Source organism: Thyridium curvatum (assembly GCF_004353045.1).
Source record: "Thyridium curvatum strain D216 chromosome Unknown NODE_99_length_139539_cov_86.989219, whole genome shotgun sequence".
Taxonomy (NCBI): Eukaryota; Fungi; Ascomycota; class Sordariomycetes; order Thyridiales; family Thyridiaceae; genus Thyridium; species Thyridium curvatum.
The window spans coordinates 1,676-24,200 of NW_022156854.1; the positions used below are offsets into that span (position 1 = coordinate 1,676).

The 22,525-nt window shown below is 57.7% G+C and overlaps 6 protein-coding genes across 6 annotated transcripts; 4 read left to right on the plus strand and 2 right to left on the minus strand.

Moving 5' to 3' along the window:
- Nucleotides 1-2,133: 2,133 nt before the first annotated feature.
- E0L32_011134 (uncharacterized protein) lies at nucleotides 2,134-3,000 on the plus strand (the record flags this gene model as incomplete). Its single annotated transcript, XM_031133830.1, has 1 exon — nucleotides 2,134-3,000. One exon carries the CDS (start codon nucleotides 2,134-2,136, stop codon nucleotides 2,998-3,000), a length of 867 nt encoding a protein of 288 aa, XP_030988621.1.
- Nucleotides 3,001-3,774: 774 nt separating this feature from the next.
- Nucleotides 3,775-5,208, minus strand: E0L32_011135 (uncharacterized protein; the record flags this gene model as incomplete). The annotated part of the gene is made up of 1 exon (XM_031133831.1): nucleotides 3,775-5,208. The coding sequence occupies one exon, from the start codon at nucleotides 5,206-5,208 to the stop codon at nucleotides 3,775-3,777; it is 1,434 nt and encodes a 477-aa protein (XP_030988622.1).
- An 821-nt stretch (nucleotides 5,209-6,029) lies between these two features.
- Nucleotides 6,030-6,743, plus strand: E0L32_011136 (uncharacterized protein; the record flags this gene model as incomplete). The annotated part of the gene is made up of 2 exons (XM_031133832.1): nucleotides 6,030-6,256; nucleotides 6,332-6,743. 2 exons carry the CDS (start codon nucleotides 6,030-6,032, stop codon nucleotides 6,741-6,743), a joined length of 639 nt encoding a protein of 212 aa, XP_030988623.1.
- Nucleotides 6,744-7,134: 391 nt separating this feature from the next.
- On the plus strand, nucleotides 7,135-9,056 carry E0L32_011137 (uncharacterized protein; the record flags this gene model as incomplete). Its single annotated transcript, XM_031133833.1, has 3 exons — nucleotides 7,135-8,533; nucleotides 8,644-8,759; nucleotides 8,940-9,056. The coding sequence occupies 3 exons, from the start codon at nucleotides 7,135-7,137 to the stop codon at nucleotides 9,054-9,056; spliced, it is 1,632 nt and encodes a 543-aa protein (XP_030988624.1).
- Nucleotides 9,057-9,442: 386 nt separating this feature from the next.
- E0L32_011138 (uncharacterized protein) lies at nucleotides 9,443-10,911 on the minus strand (the record flags this gene model as incomplete). The annotated part of the gene is made up of 3 exons (XM_031133834.1): nucleotides 9,443-10,325; nucleotides 10,397-10,565; nucleotides 10,641-10,911. 3 exons carry the CDS (start codon nucleotides 10,909-10,911, stop codon nucleotides 9,443-9,445), a joined length of 1,323 nt encoding a protein of 440 aa, XP_030988625.1.
- A 9,601-nt stretch (nucleotides 10,912-20,512) lies between these two features.
- Nucleotides 20,513-21,406, plus strand: E0L32_011139 (uncharacterized protein; the record flags this gene model as incomplete). The annotated part of the gene is made up of 2 exons (XM_031133835.1): nucleotides 20,513-20,560; nucleotides 20,750-21,406. 2 exons carry the CDS (start codon nucleotides 20,513-20,515, stop codon nucleotides 21,404-21,406), a joined length of 705 nt encoding a protein of 234 aa, XP_030988626.1.
- Nucleotides 21,407-22,525: the final 1,119 nt, after the last annotated feature.

A 22,525-nucleotide genomic window follows, 5' to 3' on the forward strand; every position in this document is an offset into this window, starting at 1 on the left:
GCCTGCATGCTGCACCAAGAGGTGGAGGTGGAAAAGAGGGCCAGAACCAAGACCGAGGCGCTCCTCCCAAGGCCCACAGAGGGCGTTCTGACCTTCAATTGCTCGAGAGGGCACTGACGAATTGCCCAATCGTTTCTCGCCAGCTACAGGTTTTCGCCATCCTGCCCTGCCCTGGCCTGCCTGACGTCGGTAGGCACAGCTCGTCGTCCTTTTGCCCCCCCAACTGGCTCAAGGGCTGGCTGGTGTACGCAGTGCGATCCGCATTCGGTCGTGGCAGGATGAGACGGACGGAGTGAGCGACGGTGGACAACTCACCTTGCATGCACTGCAGCGTTCAGGGCACGCACGCCCTCATCCACGCCCACGCCCAAGCGAGGACCTCGCCTTTCTGTTCTTGCTGCTGCTGCTGCTGCTGCTGCTGCTGCTGTCCTGCATCTTCAACGGCGGCCATTCGCTTGGCCGGGATCCCAGCCCGCACAAAATCTCTAGCTTGGCCTGTCGGTGTGTCCCTGTCGCACACACTGCATCGCATCGCATCACATAAACACCCGATCGCCGCGTGCGCGGCTGCATCTCTCGACTTACCTTTCCCTGACCGACACATCCCTTACCCCAGTCTCCTTATTCCCTCCTTCTTCTTCTACCCTGCTCAGATGCACGTCCCGCACATGGAGCTCTGTTGTTAGCGTCAGCCCAGGAATCCGGGGACACTTGGAGAGCACATACCACCACCACCACCACCACCAAGGACCTCTCCATCACCACCCCGTGCGCTGACTTGGCCTTGCCACATACCTCTTCAATTTTTCTTCTCTGGTCTTGCTCGCCCTGGACCTCGAGTCGCTGCCGCAGAGTTCTGCGAGTGCCCGAGTAAAAAGTCGAGCAGCTGGGAGTGAGTGGGAGTGAGAAGGAGGACACCGCCGTGGCCGCAGCTAGGGCCCACCACGCTCGTTTCATACCCGAAAGCCCACAGGCGCGCGGTCTGCAAGGCGCTGCACGACTCCTTTATGATACATACAGCCGAGCTCTCTAGTATCATTGCTTTCCGGAACCCGCAGTAACTCTGAAATTTGGTGCCCGCCATACCTCGGGTTTTTTCGTTGCCCTTTGGAAACGCTTCGAACAGGCTCACGAGCTGGCACGTCCCACGCCCTTGGCCACATCTTGATTTGAGACGAACCTCACCTGATCCGCCTCAGAACACACACATCTTCAGCCATTGTACGCGGTACCAGTCTGTCAAACGCTGCAAACTCCGTCCTTACAGGCGAGAACGCTGCTTCAGGATTGCCGCCTTTAGGTTTTCCGTTGGCTCTGAGCACGACCGTTTCCCACACCGCCTTGCTCACCAGGCTTATCAGCGCCATTCCCTGGCTCTCAAGAATAGTCTCGCCTTCCTGTCGAACCTTTAATCTTTTCACCTTCTGAGCCGCCCGAGACGGAGATCTTGCGGCCTACTTCTCGGTTCATCCACTGTACAGCGCACTGCCCTTGTATATATAACATCAAGCGGGAATATTGCGCCATGCACTTGACCAGATTCGTCAACTTGCACCCCGGAACCGCACTTGCATCTCGAAGCCCCAGACTGGCCGGTGTGACGCCGTCTGTCGCCTGTTGCTAGCACGACCTTGGAAGACAAACCTCTCATTGGTCTTATCCCACTCAGCAATTGTATTGGACCTGATCAAGCCTATCGTGACAAGATTGGTCAGCTCATCCCCCAATGAAAGCTCGGCGTACCTCAGCCAGGTGGCCCTTGTGTGGATATGTTATTGACAGCCTCAGTCCGCAGGTCTCTGATCCAATTTTGAATTGTAGCAGGAAGCATTCACCTTGCGTCATCTCGTCAGAGTCGCGTTAATTAGGCTTTCCTCATCTCCCTAGGCTCAACGACATAGGCAAAAGGTGAGGACCAAAATCATTCCCGTAAAGGTCTATCGAGTTCCAACTCGGTGCTCCGCGACGGGCCTTGGCTACTACAGTGTTTTGACAGTCCCCGGACTGACTATTTTATCAGGATCGGTGACTTGCCTGGGAGGACGGTGCTTGATGGCGTCTTCGGAGGTGGATCAGAAGTTCCTCGGCAGGCTTGCCAAAGCCGTTGAGCCCGACAACCCTCTACTCTCTTCGATGCTGTTCAAGATATTGGGGTTGTCTATTAACCTCGCGGCACCACTCGTCACAGCACGGAAACAACGAAGACTCGATCCGTCGAGTAACCCGCAATATCTCGAGCTCTACTTCCATATTCTATGGTTGTCAAGGGAAGGCCTTGTCATGCTCGAGCAGTACGTGCTGCCTATGGTCGGAAACTATGTCGAGCTCAAGGTGCTCGCGTTCAAGCTTCGTGCTTCCTTCTACCACATCTTCGTTCTATTCCACAACCATCCCCAGGTATCAAACGTCGGCATCTCGACCCCCGATGCCACAGACAGCTCAGCCGACCCAGCAACTCGAACTGTCGAAAAGGGGAAGGGCATAGCGAGAGATGACATATCCATATCAGCAACTCCTCCGATTTATGTCGCCCAGACGAAAGATGGAGGCCCCGTAGGACCGCCTCCCGGATTCGGACCTAGTTCAACAGGCAACTTCTTGTTACCTGCCATTGACTTCCTGCCGGCGGCGCACCAGTATTTCAAGGAGGCGCTCGCGCTTGCCGATGAGCTGTTATGGGGCTCGCACTCGCTGCGGCTTTCCGTCAAGACCGAGTACGCCGCGTTCCTCTACGACTGCGTCCACGATGCCGAGGGCAGCCGGAAGCTGGCGCAGGATACCATTGCGGAAGTGTACCAGGCCACCGAGGGCATCGACAACGACATGTTCAGCGACGCATGCGAGCTGGTGACGGTGCTGGGCAAGATGATGAAGAGGGGCCTCGGAGCAAGCGGCTCGGGCACTAAGGCACCCGGTCAGCAGCAGGACGGGGCTGGGCCTGCTGCTCCGCCCAGTACAACAGGGCCCACTACGGCGGCCGGGATGCCAGAGTTTATCTGAATGAGGCGGCGGTCGGCCGGGGACTATTTACACACAGAAGGGTTCTGCGAAGTTACAAGCCAACATTATTGAAGAGCGATATAATCGGCCCCGCGAGCATCCTGGCTCTTCTTCGAGGGTCGAGTCCTTCAATCACCGGGCCATCTTTGGCTAACATGCCGTGCTCCGACATACGCGAGCCCAGCCCACAACCGGCCTGTCTGTCCATCGAGGATCAGCTTGGAAAAGCGAGTCTTGAGCCCAGTCTGTCCTCAGGGCCTCTTACAGAATCATCTCGCCCGTCGACCTGGCCAATGCTATCCAACCCACCACCAAACACCTTCACACACACACACGACAGAAGACCGATCCCCCCGAGCATGCGTTCCATCCATACTCGAAGTTTCCGCGTCCACTTGAGGAAGGGTTCTGTTTGATTATCCAGCTTGATACCCCATTTCACATTCTAGGTGGGCTTTACGGAGTCATGGTGTTGGAGAGTCTGCCCCTTCTCCCCGCTGTGAGCCATGCATTCGCGGCTCTGTCAGGCGGGGGAGCAAGACTGGATGGGCAGACGTGTTCTACATCTGATGTAATAATAGTGTAATCTATAATTTGAAATGTCTGTATATTGTCTTCTTCATGCTCACTGGCTGACTTGATGGAGTGGAATCACGAGTTCATTAAAGAGCAGCACGCTGATCTCTCTATCTGACTGGGCAACGATGGCCCAAGACCTGAAGTTTGATATCCCTAACTCAAGGTCTAAACGATAATATGGGCTACGAGAACGCATCAACCCTGCCTCTTCTTCCTCTGCTTGCCCTCACGAACCTTGGCCCGCAGCACCTCGGCGTCGACCATCCGCCCCGTGGCGCCGCAGAACGCAGCCTGCATCTCGAGCCACCGCTCGCAGCGCTGCCGCGCATCGATGACGCCCAGGATCCGGCAGTCCTCGGCGCTCAGCCCGCTGCTGGGCCGCAGGCGCAGCGTGGGCGGGTACCGCGCTGGCCACACGGTCGACCAGAGGTACTTGCGCTGGGCCTCGAGCGGGTCCTCTTCCTGCTCCTTTCTCTTCTCTTTGGCTGGTCCGGCCGATGAGGATGAGGATGAGGATGAGGAGGATGAGGATGAGGATGAGGAGGACAGGGACGGGGACGAGGACGAAGTCGATGGCGGCTTCTTCGAGGCCTTCTTCTGCTTCTGCTTCTGCTTTTGCTTTCGCTTCTCTTTTTCTTTCTGCTTCTTCTTTTGCTTCGCCTTCTCCTTCTGCCTCCGCTTCTCTTCCTCCTTCTCCTTCTCCTTCTGCTTCTTCCTCTTCTTGCGCTTCTTCTTCGCCTTCTCGGCGGCGACCAGCCTCTCCTCTTCGTCGGCCGAGGAGATCGGCGCGACGTTGGAGTCGACCTCGCTGCTCCGGTCCTCGGACTCGCCGGCTCCGGCGCCGCTCGCGTCATCACCGGACGTGGTAGCTTCTTCCTCCTCGCCGGACGTGGTGACCTCGGCGGCCGACGTGGCCGTCTCTCCCTCCGTGTCCGTGTCGAAGCCGGAGCCGATGGCCTTGTACCGCTTCTGCACCTCCTTCTTGCCCCGGCGGAGGGACTTGGCGATGGTGGCCCAGGTCTCGCCTCCGGCCTTCATGGAGCGCAGGAGGGCGTCGTTGGAAGGAGTCCAGTCGTCGTCCGCCCCTGCGGAGGAGGTCTCGCCGGAAGTGGTCTCTGCACCTCCACCGCCCGCCGCCGCGGCAGACGAAGCAGCGTCGGTCTCGCTGTCGAAGCCGGAGCCGATGGCCTTGTGCCGCTTCTGCACCTCCTTCTTGCCGCGGCGGAGCGCCTTGGCGATGGTGGCCCAGGTCTCGCCTCCGGCCTTCATGGAGCGGATGATGGCGTCTTCGGAGGGCGTCCAGGCGGACGCCGCGCTGGCCGAGGTGGACTCGCCAGACGTTGTCTCTGCTGCTGCGCCTCCTGCCGAAGTCGTCTCGGCGGCGGAGGAGGAGGAGGAGGAGGAGGAGGACGGCTCTGCTTCGTCCGAGGTAGTCGCGGCGCTGCTGCTCTCTGTCTCGCTGACTGGGGGCTTGGCCTTCTTCTTCTTCTTCATCTTGCTCTTGGTCTTCTTGAGCTTGTAGACCGGCTCGGACTCGTAGCCTGAGGAGGCGGGGCCGGACTCGTCGTCATCTGACGAGGAGATGGTGATGATTTTGTATGTCTTCTTCTTCTTCTTGGAAGGAGGCATGTTGAACGAACCCTGGCTATGGAAGATGGAGAGGCTGGTATGTGACGGAGTGAAAGGGAAAAGGTTGGTCTCGAAATGTGACTCGAGGGGAGTGTTTGTGGAAGTGAGGGAGGTGTGAAGAACGATTCTTTTATGTCACTACATCTACGACGTGCAGCAAACGCCCTAGTACAGATAGGAACAATGGCTGGGCCCTCGGAAGAGCTCAATGCCATTTATTGTCTGGTGTTGCGTGTGCTTGTCGCGTTTGCTTCTTGCGTTGACCCTGCATCCTATTGTTTGACAGCTTCTAGTCTATTCTGCCTACAAGTCCATTGATATCCATGAATCACTGCCAGCCACATCACGAAACCCCATGGTACTCGTAGGAGCTGGCACTCACCTATCCCCGGATACTCTTGCATCAGAGCAGTATGATCCAGAGCATTCGGGTCGCCATCGTTGCAACGCATCCACGATTTATTCCGCTTTATCCCAAGGTCCTTGGCAATGCTTTTTGATTCAAGCTTCACTGAGTAGCTGGATTCTGTCGGAATTGACCCAAAAAAATGCTTCATACATTAATGCTTGACCTTCTTCATCCAACGATAGATAAAGTGCTGGCAGACCGGCGTTTGTGTTAGTCGGAGATGACCCGCTCTCAACTCCATCGTCTACCGGCCGCCCAATAAGATTCTGGCTTTATCCTGATTACTGAAATCGGGGTTTGTTTCTTCATCTCACGACTCACCTAACGCGACCAAAAAAGGCAATTTCTTGCTACGATACGATTGCTTGGGTTGAACAGCCGTCATTGACGAAGCGTTGTTAAATCCCTGAACATGGCGCCGTCACTACCCTCGCTACCTGGCAACTTTGCGACCGCGCAGGAGCTCATCGATCAAGCACACGCGCAGGACCCCAACAAGGTCAAAGGCAAGGACGGCGCAGAGACAGACGCCCCCTATGAGCTGCACTATGCCAAGAAGATGACGGCCTGGCTGGCCAAGCGAGCGCCAGACGCCTCGCCGGTGCTGCAACTTGCGTGCAGGGCCCAGCATTTCCGGAGGTACGTTGGGAGTCTCTCTAGAGCTCGAGTTTTGTGTGAGATCCACTGACATTAGCCCGTCCACCATAATAAAAGATGGGAGATCCCTCGGAGTAGCTACCCGATGACCCGGCCGGGCTACCTGACATGGCGGGCGAAGCTCAAGGCCCAGGCCGCCGTGCAGGTCGCCGAGCTCCTCCGATCGTCGTCCATCAGGCCCCCGATCCCCGATGCGGATATCGACCAGGTCGCGGCGCTGATCCGGAAGGAAGGCCTGGCCGGCGGCGAGGAGGACGAGGAGGTGCAGGTCCTGGAGGACGCGGCTTGCCTCGTCTTCCTCGACGACCAGTTCGAAGCGTTCGAGACCAGCGTCGACGAGGACAAGATGGTGGGCATCCTGCGCAAGACGTGGGGCAAGATGAGCCCTGCCGGACGGGATCTGGCACTGCAGATGGACCTGGGCGACAGGCCCAAGGAGCTGGTCGTCAAGGCTCTTGAGGGGAGCTGAGACGGACGGGTTGGTATGGGGCAGATAACACTTTGTTCAAAGATACCTAATACGCACGTTTCGATTCGCCAGATTGATCTGCTGGACCCCTCGCCATGTCTCTTCCCAACCCCGCCGGGAATGTCGATGGAGTGCAATCCGGGGTGCGGTGCGGTGGAGAAGCCAGGACTTCTCTCCGCACCACATCGGCACATCTCCGAGCGAGGGACCCGCGCTCACTAACACACAAGTCCTCGGTGGCCAAGACTTGAAGAATTGCTTCTCTTTCTGTTTTGTATGGCTATTTCAATGATGTCGGATTAAACAGTGTCATAAACTTCGATCGCGTGGGAGCCCTGCCCAATCACTGTCCATTGCTTCGCTCTGCTCACCACCAACCAGACCCCCCGCCATGTCTCGCATGCTCTCTGCTCAAGAGGTTCAGAAGCACAACAACCCGGATGACCTTTGGATCGCCGTAGACGGCAACGTATACGACATGACTGAATTCACGCCAGATCACCCAGGCGGCCCGGAGATCATCCTCCGGCACGCCGGCGGCGACGCCTCCGCCGCCTACAACGAGGTTCACGGGCCCTCGCTCATCAAAGACCATCTCCCTGCGGCCAAGCACATCGGTTCCATAGACGCCAGCACTCTTCCTCCGCCGCAGAGGCCACAACCGACACAGCAACAGCAACAGCCCAGCTTACCGTCAGGAGCCACCTCGTCCCAGCCCCCGGCACCGCCCAGCACCAAGCCGCCCCTGTCGACGCTGATCAGCGCGCACGACTTCGCCGCCGCGGCCTCGCGCACCTTCACCCCGAAGGCCTGGGCCTTCGCCTCCTCGGCGGCCACGGACCTGCACACCCTGCGAGCCAACGCGGGCGCCTACGCCGCCGTGGGCCTGCGCCCGCGCGTCCTCGTCGACGTGAGCGGGCGGGCCGACACGTCGGCGCGCTTCCTCGGCCGGCGCGCGCGGCTCCCGCTCTTCGCGAGCCCGACCTCGATGGGCCGGCAGTTCCACCCGGAGGGCGAGCGGGAGGTCGCGCGCGGGTGCGCCGCGGCGGGCGTCCCGCAGTGCGTGTCGACCAGCGCGTCGTTCCCGCTGCGCGAGATCGTCGCCGCGGGCCGGGAGCGGAGCCGCGGGCGGCGGCAGCAGCAGCAAGAAGAGCAGCCCGTGGTGTACTTCCAGCTCTACGTCGACAGGGACCGGCGCAGGTCGGAGGCGCTGCTGCGCGAGGCGGCGGCGCAGGGCGCGGCGGCCGTGTTCCTGACCGTCGACGCGCCCGTGCCGGGCAAGCGCGAGGCCGACGAGCGGGTGCAGCTCGACGCCGCCGCCGCCGCCGTCGCGACGCCCATGACGGGCCTGGCGGGCACGGCGGCGCGCGGCGACGCCAAGGGCGGCGCGCTGGGCCGCATCATGGCCCGCTTCATCGACGACTCGGTCTCCTGGCGCGACGTGGCCTGGATCCGGCGGACCGTCCCCGGCGTGCCGGTCGTGCTCAAGGGCGTGCAGACGTGGATGGACGCCGTGGCGGCGGCCGAGGCCGGCGTCGACGGCATCGTGCTGTCCAACCACGGCGGGCGCAGCCTGGACACCTCGCCGGCGCCCCTGCTCGTGCTGCTCGAGCTGCACAGGAACTGCCCCGCCGTGTTCGACCGGCTCGAGGTCTTTGTCGACGGCGGGATCACGAGGGGCACCGACATCTTCAAGGCGCTGTGCCTGGGCGCCAAGGCCGTGGGCGTCGGCAGGGGCATCCTGTACGGCGTGAACTACGGCGAGGAGGGGATTGTGCGGTACATCGACAGTGAGTCGTCCTTTTTTTTTTGTTTCTTTTCTTTTCCTTGGCTCACACATCTGGGGTGGGTAAATGATGAGACTGACTGGCTGACTGGTGATCACTTAACAGTTCTAAAGGACGAGTTGGAGACGACGATGAAGATGTGCGGCGTGACGAGTCTGGACCAGGTTCATCCTGGCCTGGTGAATACTCTGGCCGTGGATCATCTCATTCCCGGTCCAGAGATACATCCGTATGTAAAATGGCGTGCGTCGAAAGCGAAGACGAAGAGCAGGTTGTAGAAAGGGATAGACCGAGAAAAGACATGGATCGCTTCCCATGTGGTGACAGTAGTAGCTTGTGCTGGCCTGGTAACTACTTATCCTGCGTGAACTTTCTGTGGCTGTGAGAGTCACACTGAATAAATACCAAGAGAAACCTCGAAGTTAAACGCACTTCAGATCTTGGGGCGTCCAAGACATGTCACCGCTTCACCACCGGATATGAGGCCGATCGAGAAGCATTGTCACCATCCACCGTTACTCAATAGATCAGACTCAGTATTGTCTAATAAAGTGTGTCATTACGTATAAAATATGTACGTCAAATCGGTATAAGCACGGCGTCGAGAAAGTTGCGACCAATCCGAAATAGAGTGCAAAGATGATCCCTTTCAAACCATGCATGCAGTTTATCCCCAAGCCTAAACAAAACAAGCATCCAACAAGTGGTTCCTTGACCAGGCTGTCGTCCGAAAAACCCCTTGATGAGGTCTTTTTGTGCAAGCAAGAAACGAGCGTGTGACTCTTTCCCTCTCTTTTCTTCCCATTCTGGATAGACAACGTCCTCTTCTTGCCTTCGTTCCCGGATATAAGTTCCACCCCGCCTCAAACATACACCTACTGGTTCACTAGCGCTCTCACTCTCTTCCCCCCCTCAGGCAAGTTCCCTCAGCTCCCGGTCCGACCGCTCCGAGGGCAGCTCGGCCGCGAACTCGTGCGGGTGGGCCTGGCCCTGGCCGGCGGGGGCCTGGGCGTAGCCCGGCACGGGGCCGCTCTGGTAGCCCATGCCGGGGCTGGTGTTGCTCGGGCTCACGGCGCTCTGGGGCGGCGCGTTGCCCTGGCTGTAGGCCGTGCCGGTCGGGCTCGAGGGCGCGTACGGCCCGGGGGAGGGCTGCTGGCCGGGCGGCGGCGGCGTGGCGCCGTAGGGATACTGCTGCGGCGGGGGGCTGCCGGGCGCGCTGACGGGGGTCGTCTTGCTGGGGTCGTAGTAGGCCGAGGGCGCCATGCTGGCGCGGTTGTCGACGGGCACGAAGCCCTGCGGCGGGTAGCCCTGCTGCTGCTGCGCCATCTGCGGGGGAGGGGGCGCGCCGTACATGCTCTGCGGACCCTGCGGAGGGGGTCCCTGCATGTTGGGGCCCGGCGGCGGCGGCTGGAAGGGCGTGCCCTGCATGTTCTTGTTCTTGCGGCTGCGGCGCATGAAGAAGAAGATGGCGGCGCCGATGAGGGCGAGGCCGGCCACGCCGCCGACGACGCCGCCGACGATGGCGCCCGTGTTGGACTTGCCATCTGGGGCCGGGGTCGGGGTCGGGGTCGGGGTCGTGCTGCGGCTGGGCGTCGTCTTGGGGTCGGAAGTGGTGGGGTCGGACACGGCGGACTTGGTGGTGCCCCTGATGGTGCGGCTGGATGAACTGTCGGTGGCTTGGTAGTAGACAGTGTCAGTGCGGTCCAGATTCCTGGCGCACCCGAACAGGGTGTAGCCCGAGAAGACTTTGTCCGCATAGATATGGGTCACGCATGACGGGTAGGCGGACGAGCCGCTGGTGGACGGACGAGTATGTCAGCACTGACCGCAAGGGGCGAGGATGGAGTCGATGGGTTCAGAACTCACCACCACAAGGTGTTTGAATTGGTCGTGTCCGTGTACCTGCTCCTCTCGGACGAGTCAAGACAGGTGGTCCAGACGGGACACTTGGTCGAGCTGTCCGGGCAGCAGCCGATCTTGGAATTGATTGAGTTGTAGACACATGCCGAGTCCGGGTTGCAGTAGAGAGGCGTGTCTGCACATGCGAGTTAGAACAGCAGCTCATCGCAGTCGGATTTCCTCATCCAGACAGAGGGGCAAGAAAGCATACTGATGTCTCCGCCAACGTAGGCGCAGGTGTTGTCGGTGCTCGTACGCTTGCGCAGGTTCATAATCTCAACGTCCGGGGCCGGCGTGGGCGCAGGCGCCTCGACACCGACATGGACGCCGGCGAGCAGAGGCATGTAGGCGAGGTTTGTCTCCTGGGCGGGTGACCAGCTGGACTCGTCCTGGTCCCTGCTCCATTTCAAAGCGCCTTTGCGGAAGGCATTCGCACCGGTCAGCATGCAGCCGACGGCCGCAACGCCGACGAAGCTCTTCATCTTTTTGGTGTGTGGTGAGCGGCGATGAGAGCTTCAATGGTGTGTGCAAGTCGTCTCAGAGTTCCCCAATGCCAAGCAGGTCGACTTTGATGTCGCAGGAAAGAGATGCGGCTCCTTCAGGGTCAAGACCAAAAGTCGCAAAAGGGAGAAAGACCACGCGGGAGATTGAGACCAGCACGCGTCCGAAGGCCGGTCCCCTCCCAAGAGGGAGACGGGGGTTTATGAGGCCCTGTGAGGCTCTCTCTGCATGGCGCGAGGACCGGCCTCTTCAGCTGAAGACAGTTAGAAATTAGATTGACGAGAGCAGATGCCCTCATTGGTGCGTGTGCCAACTCTACTGGGGACAAGCTGCGAGACTAGTCCCGTTGGCTGTTCCGCTAGAGGCAGCATGTTCCCACCGACAGGCAGATTCGAGCAACACCAGCCTGCGGGTTCTCGTTTCTTTTCCCTGCAATAGGTACCTGCCGGTCAACATTCCCTCCAACCGCCGCTGCAGCAGACCCCGGTCGGGACTTTTAATGACGGCTGTCTCGGAGACTCTTTCGCGGACTGCAGTGATCCCACGAGGGCACGAGAGGCCGGGGGCAGCCTTGGCCACAGTCGGGTTGAGGCATTGCTCCTCTGCACTCTGCACCGCACCGGTGGACTGCTTTGGGAAAGCTCGAGGTAGATCCAATACCTTGACGAGGGTATCAAGCTGATTCGCTGGTGAACGTGGCCATGGCTTGTTTGTTCCTTCGTACTGTACAGTCTAGGCAAGCCACGAAATCTCGGCGTTGGCCATCTCGCCAGTTGAACTCTTCAGCCATCCATCTCCCTCTCCCGTCACCAAACTCTCGAGGGCACAGAGCAGGAGCAGAGGAGGGAAGACTCACACCACGCCCTCTCTCTCGCATTCTCCTCCGTAAGCAGCCGGGGCCGTTGGACGAAAGCTGGTCCGTCCGGCCAGGGATTGGTCGTGTTCGAGGTCGCGGAATATTGGGCCGTTTGCACCAGAAAGGAAAAGAATGGCGTCCAGCTGGCACAAAGCTGGACTAGCTGAGCCAAGCCGCACCGCGCTAGCCCGCCAGCTAACCCGTGCCAAGCCAGCCAGCTCAGGCTGCTAGCCACCACCTAAATTATAAATTGCAACTGGTGACAGGGGGCTCGCGACTCCCATTGCTTGGGCTTCCACGCTGCTCGTTTCCCGGTCCACTCGAGTGAGCTCTTTGACGGAGCATGCAAGACACCTCGCAAGCTTCGGGACTGTGAAGCTCTGTTTGCGTTCCACGGTAGTTAGTGCAGGATACGATCACGAAGAGGATGGCTGAGCCGGTCGAGAGGAACGGAGCTGGTTCGAACAGAGGCAACCAACTAACTACATCAAAGTGAGGGAAGAAGCTGCCCTGTCAAAGTCCACGGTCAACCGTTGGGCCCTTTTTCTGCGTCAGCGCTAGGGAGCTCTTTGCCGTTAGCAATCGGAGTCGAGTCCGTCTTCGGAGATGAACTGTCGCCGGCGCGGGCCCACAGCCGTTGAAGATCGGTAGCTGTCAACCGGCCGAAACCCGTCAATCAAGACTTGTCTTGGAGTGGCAGGTTCCGACGGTGCTGGGGGTTGCAACTTCTTGAGAGGACCTGGGGACGTGCCCGGGCAGATCAATCTACTGTTCAGGACACAAATTTAAAGACGGTGGTGACCAGGGCATTCATGCTTGTTTCCGCATTTCATACGACTCCGAAGTCTCATCCAACCCAGACAAGAATGCTATGAGCATCTCCACCGCTAGCCAGCCTTATGATCCGAGGAGCTATTCGTGAACATATGATGCAACGTCGAATTCTTTTCTTTCTCTGGTCCAGAGGGAGAAAATCATCTGAGCGAGGTGAAGAGCTTTTTTTCGTTTTGCCGTGACCAGCTTGGTTCCTCTCAACTCTCCTCGGAGTAGGTCTGATTCCTATTCTTCATCAGCAGCAAACCTTTCAGAGATATCCAAGTCTTTGCTCTTCATATGCTATAAACTACCTCCCGTGCCACGCGAACAACTTTGACACGAGATCGCTACGGGAGAAAACCAATGGACAAGTTGACCAATACCACGATTCCGAGGGTCAGGGGCCGCATCGAATCTTCGAAGTCTAGTTCCAGTCCCACTATTCGGCCTTTAAGCAGAGCATGGCTTGCCAAGCTGACAGATTCCTATCAGTATCTCGATTCCTGCGCTCATTCTTTGTGTCCACTCACAAGGTACTCTGCAGTAGACCTTGAGCATGGATATGCCTCAGGACAAAGTGTTGGAAGCTGGTATGAAAGAAGCCGAACCAGAAGCGCCACTCCAGTCGTGTGCCTAGATAAACTGCCTGCTTTGCTCACTTCAAGCTGAACAGTGGATCAAGTAAAACCCGGATTGGCTTGCGTTTTTGACAAGTGATGTCGGAGATGTCGTCGAGTCATCTCAAAGTACATGGGAGATACCGAGGACAGCCTTGAAGCAATCTTGGAAACAGTTCAGAAGATCATGAGAAGCTATTGCTAAGTGAACTTGGAAGTTCAACCGGTGGCCAAGATTCTTTGTTGTTTATGTCTGAAAGGAATCGAGTCGTGATCTCGGATCCCATCCGGGCTGAGGCTCGCAGGACCTCCCTACCTCTCCCTATCTATTGAACTAATCACCCTGAATGTTCCAATATGTATCGAGACTCCTGAGAGAAGCTCGAGACAGTCGCTCCTGTCTGAACTGCACGAATGATGCTGACCTGCAAAGGTAGACCGCGAGCAGGGGAATATGACCATCAGTTGACGGACTGCTAACAGGAGTACTCGACTATCCATCAAGCCCATCGGATTTAGGTAGTGGGATAGCCCTTTCGAGTTCCAGGGCCAGGATGTGACTAGGATATTGATTGTTAAGATTGAGGTAGCTCCTGATGAACTTCTGTCAACTATTCAAACACCCACTTGACACGGCAGGGAGTGGTAACCAGTCACTCCGAATTTGGTCCGATCTTGCCTTGAGATCAAACGAGTGTTCCTGCACTCTGGCTTGCAATGATTGTTGAAGCGGCAGGTCCTTGATCGCGTGAGAGCTGCTTCTTGTCGATCACCCTCAGAGTACTCGTGAGAAAACATGTCAGCTGCCGCTGCTTCTGTACCGCATTCTTAGTCCGCGGCTCATGCAGCAAACATGCAGCACGGCTGGCTGGCCTTTCAGGCTATTTTTTTTTCTCTCCTTCGCTAATCACCGAAGCGGCCGAAAGCTGCGTCAAAATCGAGGCGAAACCGCATGTCGTTACGCAGCATGTTTCCTGTGACTGGTCCATCTCAAAAAGCAGGGTCTTTGTTCACCCATGGCTGATGGGTCGGTCGTACACGGGAGGAGGTTCTGGGAGCATGTAACGTTTCCAGGCCTGGCTGAAAGCAAAAAAAAGATGCATGGCAAAGGTCGACGAAGCGACGTCAAGTAGTGCTGGTGGGTGTCCAGGATGGACTGTGTGGCGAGAGGGAACCAAAATTCGCGTATCGGGATCATGCTACACGGATCGACATTTTTAAGCCTCGAGGGAATAGGATTGCTGAAACAGCTCTGGAAGACCGGATTGTCTGAGTAACATGACAATGTTCAACGGTCGTTAGCCAGTGGATGGTCCGGGGGTCAGGGGCCCGGGATCCGGAACAAACACAAATCGAGTCTCACACGTCCTCTTCAACCTCCTTGTACACATTACGAACACCAACACCGACCCCGGTAACGGCTGGCAGGGTTACAGACCGCCTATGAGAGGAGCAAAAAAACAAGTCGTGATGCACGTGTGACGATATGCATGGGTAGCTGCAGCTGGGGGACCCTGAAGTGACTGCATCCGAAATCCCGGAACCAGGCTAGTGACCAGACCCTTGCGCGTTGTGTACCTGTTCACGATATGCAGGGTAGCCTCACGATCTCGGGATCAAAGATGCTGTGCTCGTGATGATCGTGTTTAGCGTTGCCTGAGCCGTGTCAACACGCCTCACTCTTTCTTTCATTGGCGAGGGCGAGTGCATCGTATGGCGGCGGGTTCGAGAACTGTCTGTTCTTGACGCAGGACCCCCAGAACGGGATCAGGGGGGGCGGCGGGATGGACAGAGCACAAACTGCCAGGTTGGAGGGCTGACAGCCAGTGGTGCACCGATTTGTGAGGCGGACCTGTGGCGACTTGAGATTTGGAAGACGAAGCGTAGGCGTCTCGTGCGGCTCCAACCAAGGAGATATGTCGAAGGCCGAGACAAGCCATGCAGGACGGACCCTGAAAGCCCCAGTGGCCCAAGCAATCTCAAGGGGCGAAGAATCGTGTCGGCGGATCCATCGATTTCCGAACGGGGCTTTGTTGATGTCTGTTGATGTCCGCCGACCTTCAAGCAGACGTCATGCCAAGCTGCCCCCGGACAGAACGAAAGGCCCGCAAGGATCCCAGAAGCTCGATGGTCGGCCAAGATGGCCAAGCGGTGGGTTCGAGGGGAACCGAGAGGATGGGCGTCCCGTGCGGCGGCGGCCCTGGATCCGCGGTGAGGCCCACGCGCGCAACGAACCAGAAGTGGTGGGCAGAGACGAAAAAAGAAGGACACGGCGCCGATCCCATCACATGGCACGGCATTCTAGAAGCTTTCTGGCCTCGTGGAACTGGGTTGGTGAGGCGTCAAGGCCCCGTGAAGCACCTGCCCCAAGCCAGCCAGGTCGTCGAGAATTGGGTGGAGGTTCATGACCAAGCAGACCAATTATCCAATGATTTAATCCGTCACTACTGGGTGATGTACCCGCCACGAACCTGTAAGTCTATGAGTAGTTACTTTGACCCGGAGCTGTCAACCTGCCTGTCAATTTGAGAGCTATCGGCCGAGTCTGACAGGTTGCCCGCCAGCAGCCAACAACAGCGGCCTAGCCCTGTTCCATCTTAGCTACTTGAACCGGTCCGAGACTTATGGTCTTTTAAGCCAGGTTATCCTGTGTAGAAATGGTTTGTTGGTTGTTAGGCTTTTACAACCCCAGACTAGAGTGCTTGTAGTTACGTATTGAGAGCTGAAGCCCCTCAATCCTCCAGTTTCTGAACCTCTGACCCCTCGATGCTGCAGCTACTAGATATGGCAGTGATGAACACCCTGGTTTGCACAGCACAAGTCTCGGTTGTTGTACGAGATCCCATAGGCACTGCTGTAGAAGCAAATTGCAAGTCAAGCTCGTCTTCCCGAGCTCAAGGCGAAAGGTCTGTCGGCGGACGAGCCAACGTTGGCCAGTCAGTGCCTTTGACGCTGTGCAGCTCTCTGCCCGCGTTTCACAGCATACAATGACGCGAAAGAACGTGCTGCAGGCATCTGGGTTCTAGGTAGCTCCAAACCCACCCGCAATCCTCCAATTGGAGGTCCTTGTGTAGGGAGGGAGAACGGGTTGACGGAGAACCTGAGCACATAATAGGTACTCCCCTCGGGTTCGTTGAGGTCACCATGTGTCAGCTCCTCCGTCATGATGCCTGCCACCCCGCCTACCTAGCCCCATCTGCTTCCCTCATTCTCATTGCTTTTGCTGCCATGTTGATCGCAGGGACTTACCGCCTGTTTGGTTCACTCTCTCCCTGCAACTCGAACGCTCTAGTCAGAACTCGGGAAGATCGAGGAGCTAAAGACGTTAAAGTCGTATGACCGGGGCGAAAACGAGGCTGGTGCGCGCCGCCAGTCACGGCGTACGGCATAGATCAGCGCGACTAATACCATCGCAAAACGGCGTCTTCACGGCTTGGCATCAGACCGCTTCACAGAACAAGACGGGAATGTAGTCAATCAGCATTTGCGATGGTCCAAGTCCGCTTTCAAGTCAAACTCTTGCCTGGATGATGGTGTCTCACTGAAACACGCGGGGTTCGATCTCTAGAGAAGTTGAAGATCTCTCCGGTTCCTGCTTCCGGAAACACCGGCCGCATACCTGATTCGGCCAACTACTTTCCAATCAAGTAGGTAGTTGATAGCCGTGGCAGGCCTCGACGTCCTTTGCGGCCTCGCCGAATCAGGACCCCAGGCGAACTTCTGTGCTTTGCCACAGACGCAGGCACCTCCGCAGGTGACATGCATCGCTTTTGGGTAGCACAAGCAGATAGAGTCTGTTCTCTCCCTTTCACGCAGCCAGTGTCTCACGGTTGAAAAAAAAAACGGCGGACGATATGCGCCGGGCGTTTGTAGATCGCAAACTTTTGATATAGCAGACTGTGTGCAACAGGGAGTAAGGAGAACTAGGGCATTCCAAATACAACAGTTGACAATCAGGATCAGCCATTTGAGTTCCGCGTCCAACTGGCAGTGGAGTTCGTGGAGTGTTGGTGGACGATGCCCGCCCCGTTCGACCGTTCCTGAGTGGCCACGCCGTTCACACAGCGCACTGCCTAGAACCTGCTTTGGCTGCTCTGAAGCTCTTGAGTACTGTGATAGGCTGGTTGCGGAGACAAACCACGAGTTGCTGGATCGCACGTATTGCCCAATTGGTCACTGGAGGCGACCTCTTTCGGTGTTAGCCACCCACAGCTTGGCTTGCGAAGGGGGTCTCGACTGCTCGATGTCTAACCCCCCGCTGCCAGACAGGGGCTGCTGAGTTGTCTTTCTGATATGTGACAGCATCACTGTCAAGTTCTGTCCCAGTCCGGTGGACTTTGGAAGACTATGAATGAAGGGATCGCCGCCGGATGCTACTCCGCGTCCCTTTTTTAAGACTGTCATTGGCCGCCTAGCGTAGTGCGCCGCCGCCGTCCGGACAAGAGCGAAAAGGACCTGGACGGGTCTCGGGCAGCAGCAGGTTGTATCCTCGGTGGGCTCAACTTTCTCATGTCGGCGAGCAACCTCAGACGACTCAAGACCCCGGGCCACCTGAACAGTAGTGGCCGTGCTCAGCGAGGTCAGCACGACTACAGACGCTTAGTGCTGGGCGGGCGACGAATCTCCGCGGCCGAGCAGGATCAATCAGTGGCTCGAGCGCCTCTTTTGTGGCTTGGAGATCGACAATTAGAGATGCCAAGCAGCTGAAGGGATCTCGATAAGCAGGTCGCGAATCCTGGGCTAGCCGCCAGGGCGTGCGGGCGGGCGTGCGTGCAAGGCGTCCTTCTAGCTGTGATTGCTGCATGGTTTGCGTCAAGTTTGCTTGCTGCACCCGCACCGCAAGCAAAGCTGCCGAGGTAGGGAGGAAGAAGCTACGGACTCGTTGGAATTCGACTGTCGCCTGGGCTGTTCACCCGCCGCTCGCCCTGGCCGTCGATGCGCTTCCATCATCGCGAACTGGAGCTCGAGCATGTACTTGTAGGCCCCGAGGAGGCAGAGGTACAGGTACTAGGTAGGCGGGATGGGACTGGAGGTACTTGTATATCAAATAGTTACATATGCGCCCTCCACTCTCGTGTGGACCGCCCGACTCTTTCTTGCAGCCGGCTACTGTGGGCTACCTCAGATGAAACTTAGGGTACGGGCGATTGATTCTCTTACACGCCGCCACCTCTCGCTTGGCCCCCTCTGGCGCAGGCCGGCCTCTCTCTTCCCTGGAGCCCCAGCTCCATCCACCGCCTCTAGTACAAGTACTTGTAGAGTCGCTCGAAATAACTACTCCGTAAGGTAACCCCCAAGGCCAGCAAACCGATGCATGGCTTGCTTGGACGGCTTGCTTGGACGGCTTGCTTGGATGGCAAGCCGGTTCATCCTGGCCCAGTCTGCCATTCCACCACAGCGTTAGCTTTAGCCTCTGGGCGCATGTCTGTTTTACCCTTCCTTTACCCTGCATAACCCTGTCAGCGACGGACCCTGATCGAATTGTGGTTCCTGGCCTTCCTGGCCATCCACGGAATCCCGTCATCCACCCAGAGAGACCTCCACACTTCATCCTCCCATCTTCCCAATCCTCCCATCTTCCCGAGGCCGAGGGGACCTCGACCAGGCTCCGTAGACATTGCCATTCCCTCCCCCCAAATTTGCCCCTCCTCTTCTCTGCAGCCACATGGCTGCTGTGCCTACATACAAGTAGTACATACCTAGCCATCCGAGCAAGCTTATGTACCAGCCTGTCTTGTCTTCGTGCCAGTATCCTTGCAGCAAAGCTGGTCTGGATGTACTCCGTCTGAGCTACTTGTACTAGGCGATTTTGACACTGACATCCGGCGCCTTTCCCCAAAGAAGAAAGCTCTGTCCGTAGACAACGCCCCGGTTGTCTCTCTCTGATGGAGCTACCTAGTTATGTCACACAGATACACGCGCATACATACTACGTACATGAGATCAACTGATGAGCTAGGGCAACAAGAGAGGGAAAAAAAAAAGACCAGACGGTGGATACGGTCCCTCCGGACGGAAGCAGGGGTCTGGTGTTTGTTCAGCAAAAGTTTGGCAAGTAGCCTGTAGATGCCAGTGGTCAAGTAGAGTTAGCAGAGCGGCCGGCTCACGCTTCCAGAGTTCCCATCCTCCAATCCCCGCCCTCAAACTCCAGACAGGACTTCTCTCGCCTCGCGCTGCGCATGCCGGTCTTCTGCAGGCCTAGCTCTCCCGTCATTTATCGCGCCGTCCAGTCTCCTTCGCCCGGTCCGGACAGGCAAACGCTCCCAGGCCAGTCCCTTGCTGGACCAGGCCAGGCTCGCCCTCGAGCTACAGGCTCAAACACGTCTGTACGGGTCAAGCCCTGGATGCGGAACCCAAACCCGGAACCTCATTCAGGATCGCCGTTTTCCCCCACAAGAGACAACCCACAATGGGGCTTCCCCCCCTGTGTGTCCCTGCAACCCGTGGCCTGTCTTGATCTTCTCGAACCCCGTCATGGTTCAGCTCGTGCCTGACACCTGGACCCAGCTTCTCTTGTCACATCTGGCCCCCCTCCTCCTCCCTCCTCCTCCTCCTCCTTCCTCCTCCTGCTCATGCTCACAAGGTACGCTGCGATACAACTGTAGCAGGTACTTGCCTCATCTCCATCCCATCTCATCCCCCATCCCATACCGTACCATATACCAGCCCACTCCGGACGGACCCATCCGCTGTCACCAGACAAGCAAAAGCCCTCCCAACCGCCCTGGACTTGGGGCCGAGCCGGGTCGAGGCCGGGTCGTGATAGTTATATAAACAGTCCCCTGCACTCTGATCATTATCTATCTCGCCCAGGGGGACCCCCCATTCAACTCCACCTGAAGGCCCGCCCCGGCAAGGAACTCGCACTGCCGCCAATTTACACGGCCATCCACAGAGCTTCACACGCAGCACACACACCCTAGCTTGATCAGCGTTCCCAGTTTGGGCCGCCGTTTCCTGGGCCTTTCTTCCACTCTTTTTTCCCGGACATCTGCAAGACGAGGCCGTAAACGGCCCGTAGGCTGTGGAGTTTGGCAAGCAACGAGACTAAAGAGGACCGACTAGACGGCCGTCTTCGAGCTTGCTGTCTGTTACGCTTTGGGAAAGCATAGCATCCGGTCGGTACTGGGGCATTTGGGGCCTACCTGATTCTACTCGATGCTGGTTGGAAAAAGGCCGCTCTTTACTACCCATCTATACTGTTGTCAAGACCGCCTCCTTCCCAACTCTCCTGAAAACAAACAACCCTTTCGAAAGGCTTCCTAGGTCCGGTGCGGATTTGGTCCCTCCACAATGGCATTCCCACGCCCAGGAGGGAACTCCTCTCTACAACAGTCAGAGGTAAGCAGTGGCCGCTGTTCACCGCCTGTGCAATTTTGTCCTTTTTTTTACTTCCCTCTTTGCTTGTTGCAAGAGGGCTACTTACCTACCTACCTACCTACCTACCTACCTACCTTGGCCCGCACATCCCGTGTTTTGGGTCCTCGAGCGGTTCAGACAACTAACACAAAGTTCCCTTGTTTTCACTAGCCGTTTGTCGACTCGGGGTTCGACATCTTCGAGTGGCACGAGCAGTTTCAGTCGTGCGTGCGCTACTTTGTAGACCACGCCCAGCACCACGGGCCGATACAGGCGGTGGCGGCCTTTGTCAACATCCAGCTGCCGTTCCAGAGCGCCGTGCGGCCCATCCTGTCTTCCGCGGGCACCGCTTCCCCCTCTCCGGTCCCGGCTCCAGGATCCTCCTCCTCCTCCTCCTCCGCCTCCCGGCCGCCGCCGCCGCCGCCGCCGCAGAGCATCCCGCTGGGAGCCGTGCACTCGCCCTCGCCGCTGTCGCGGGTCTCGCTGGTGCCCTACATACGCCGGCTCGTGGCCACGGGGTTCGACTTCCCCGCCGTCCTGCACGGGTTCTTCGGGGACGACTGGATGGCCGGCATCGGGCCGCTGCTCGAGGCGGAGCGGCGCAACTACCTGTTCGCCGCCAAGAGCGACACCTGGCTGCAGGTCAAGACGAGCTACGACATGGCCGACGGGCAGACGGTGCCGTTCCTGCGCCCGCTGCAGAACGTCTCGGAGAAGGAGATCGTCGTGGCCGAGACCAACTGGAGCGAGTGGCTCGCCATGCAGGACTGGATGCTCGGGCCCCGGGCGCCCGAGGACGAGAGGGGCGGGATCAAGCAGGAGGACTGAGCACACAAAAAACTACGGAGTATTCAGGCGGCCGCCGACGTGTGTGTTGGAGAGAGAGAAAATGGGCTCGTATATCCTCCTTCCTTGGGACGGACGAGCGGGTGGCAGTGGCAACCTCAAGACGGAGGCCCGGAAAATGTTTCAAACTTTTCGTGCCCTCTTGTCGACGTAAACTACATGGGTTCATCTTCGGACCCCGTTTCGTCGACCCCACCGATTACTAGATTGGTGCCAGAGATAGTTCAAGAGGCAAAGAGGAAGGGAAACCGAGAGACGAGTCTAGGTCGAGGGCATTCCCCGCCGAGGAGGGACCAGGGGGAAGAGGCGAGCGCTGCAGGTGCGTTGTGTGTTCCGGTGACGATAGGCACAGGCGTTTCGAGAAGGACAACGAGAGGGCGAGAAGAAAGGATAGAAGGGACATCTTTCGTTCAGGAGGACAGCTGTCGAGAAGCAATATTCTTTCACCAAAAGAGGCCAACAACAACAGAAGAGCTCTCTCCGTGGCAGCAGAAGAGAGCCAGAAAGATTCATGATCCAAATGGGCGGCTTTTTGCTTTTTGGAAAACACTTTTCCCGCAAACCGTGGCTGGGCAAACAGTACGCCACTACTGCAATATCCAGTTTACTGTCTTCCTTCCTCCTGCTTCCGCGATCCCCAAGATTCTTCTTCTACCAGCAAGCTCCAGCATTGGCAGCCCCTCCTCCCCTGTTGGAGGGGGATTCCATTGCCTGGCTTTTTCACATATATTAGTGTTCCCCTTGGGAGAGGGGCTCGGGCCCGGGGTTCACTTGTCTAGCTCTCCTCTGGCCGATAAATCACTCTTTTAGAGGCTCCACGGGGGTCCAATATGTCCAGAAATCACATCCATATACACACTACCGTCTCCAGTAGGCGGTGCCAACTGAACCGTCCACTTTTTCTGGGAGGTGCTGCTTTGTGAGATATCATAGTTTCTGTTCCCATCTTGAGACACACCAGATCGACCTTTTTTTCTTCTTTGCTTTTTCTTCCCTTTTCTGATGGCGCTATCGGTAAAGGAGATCGGCAAGGACAGCCGATACTTCTACAAGTAGGGACCAGACGGGACTGAGAGGGGTGACGTGGAGGGCGGACAAGCG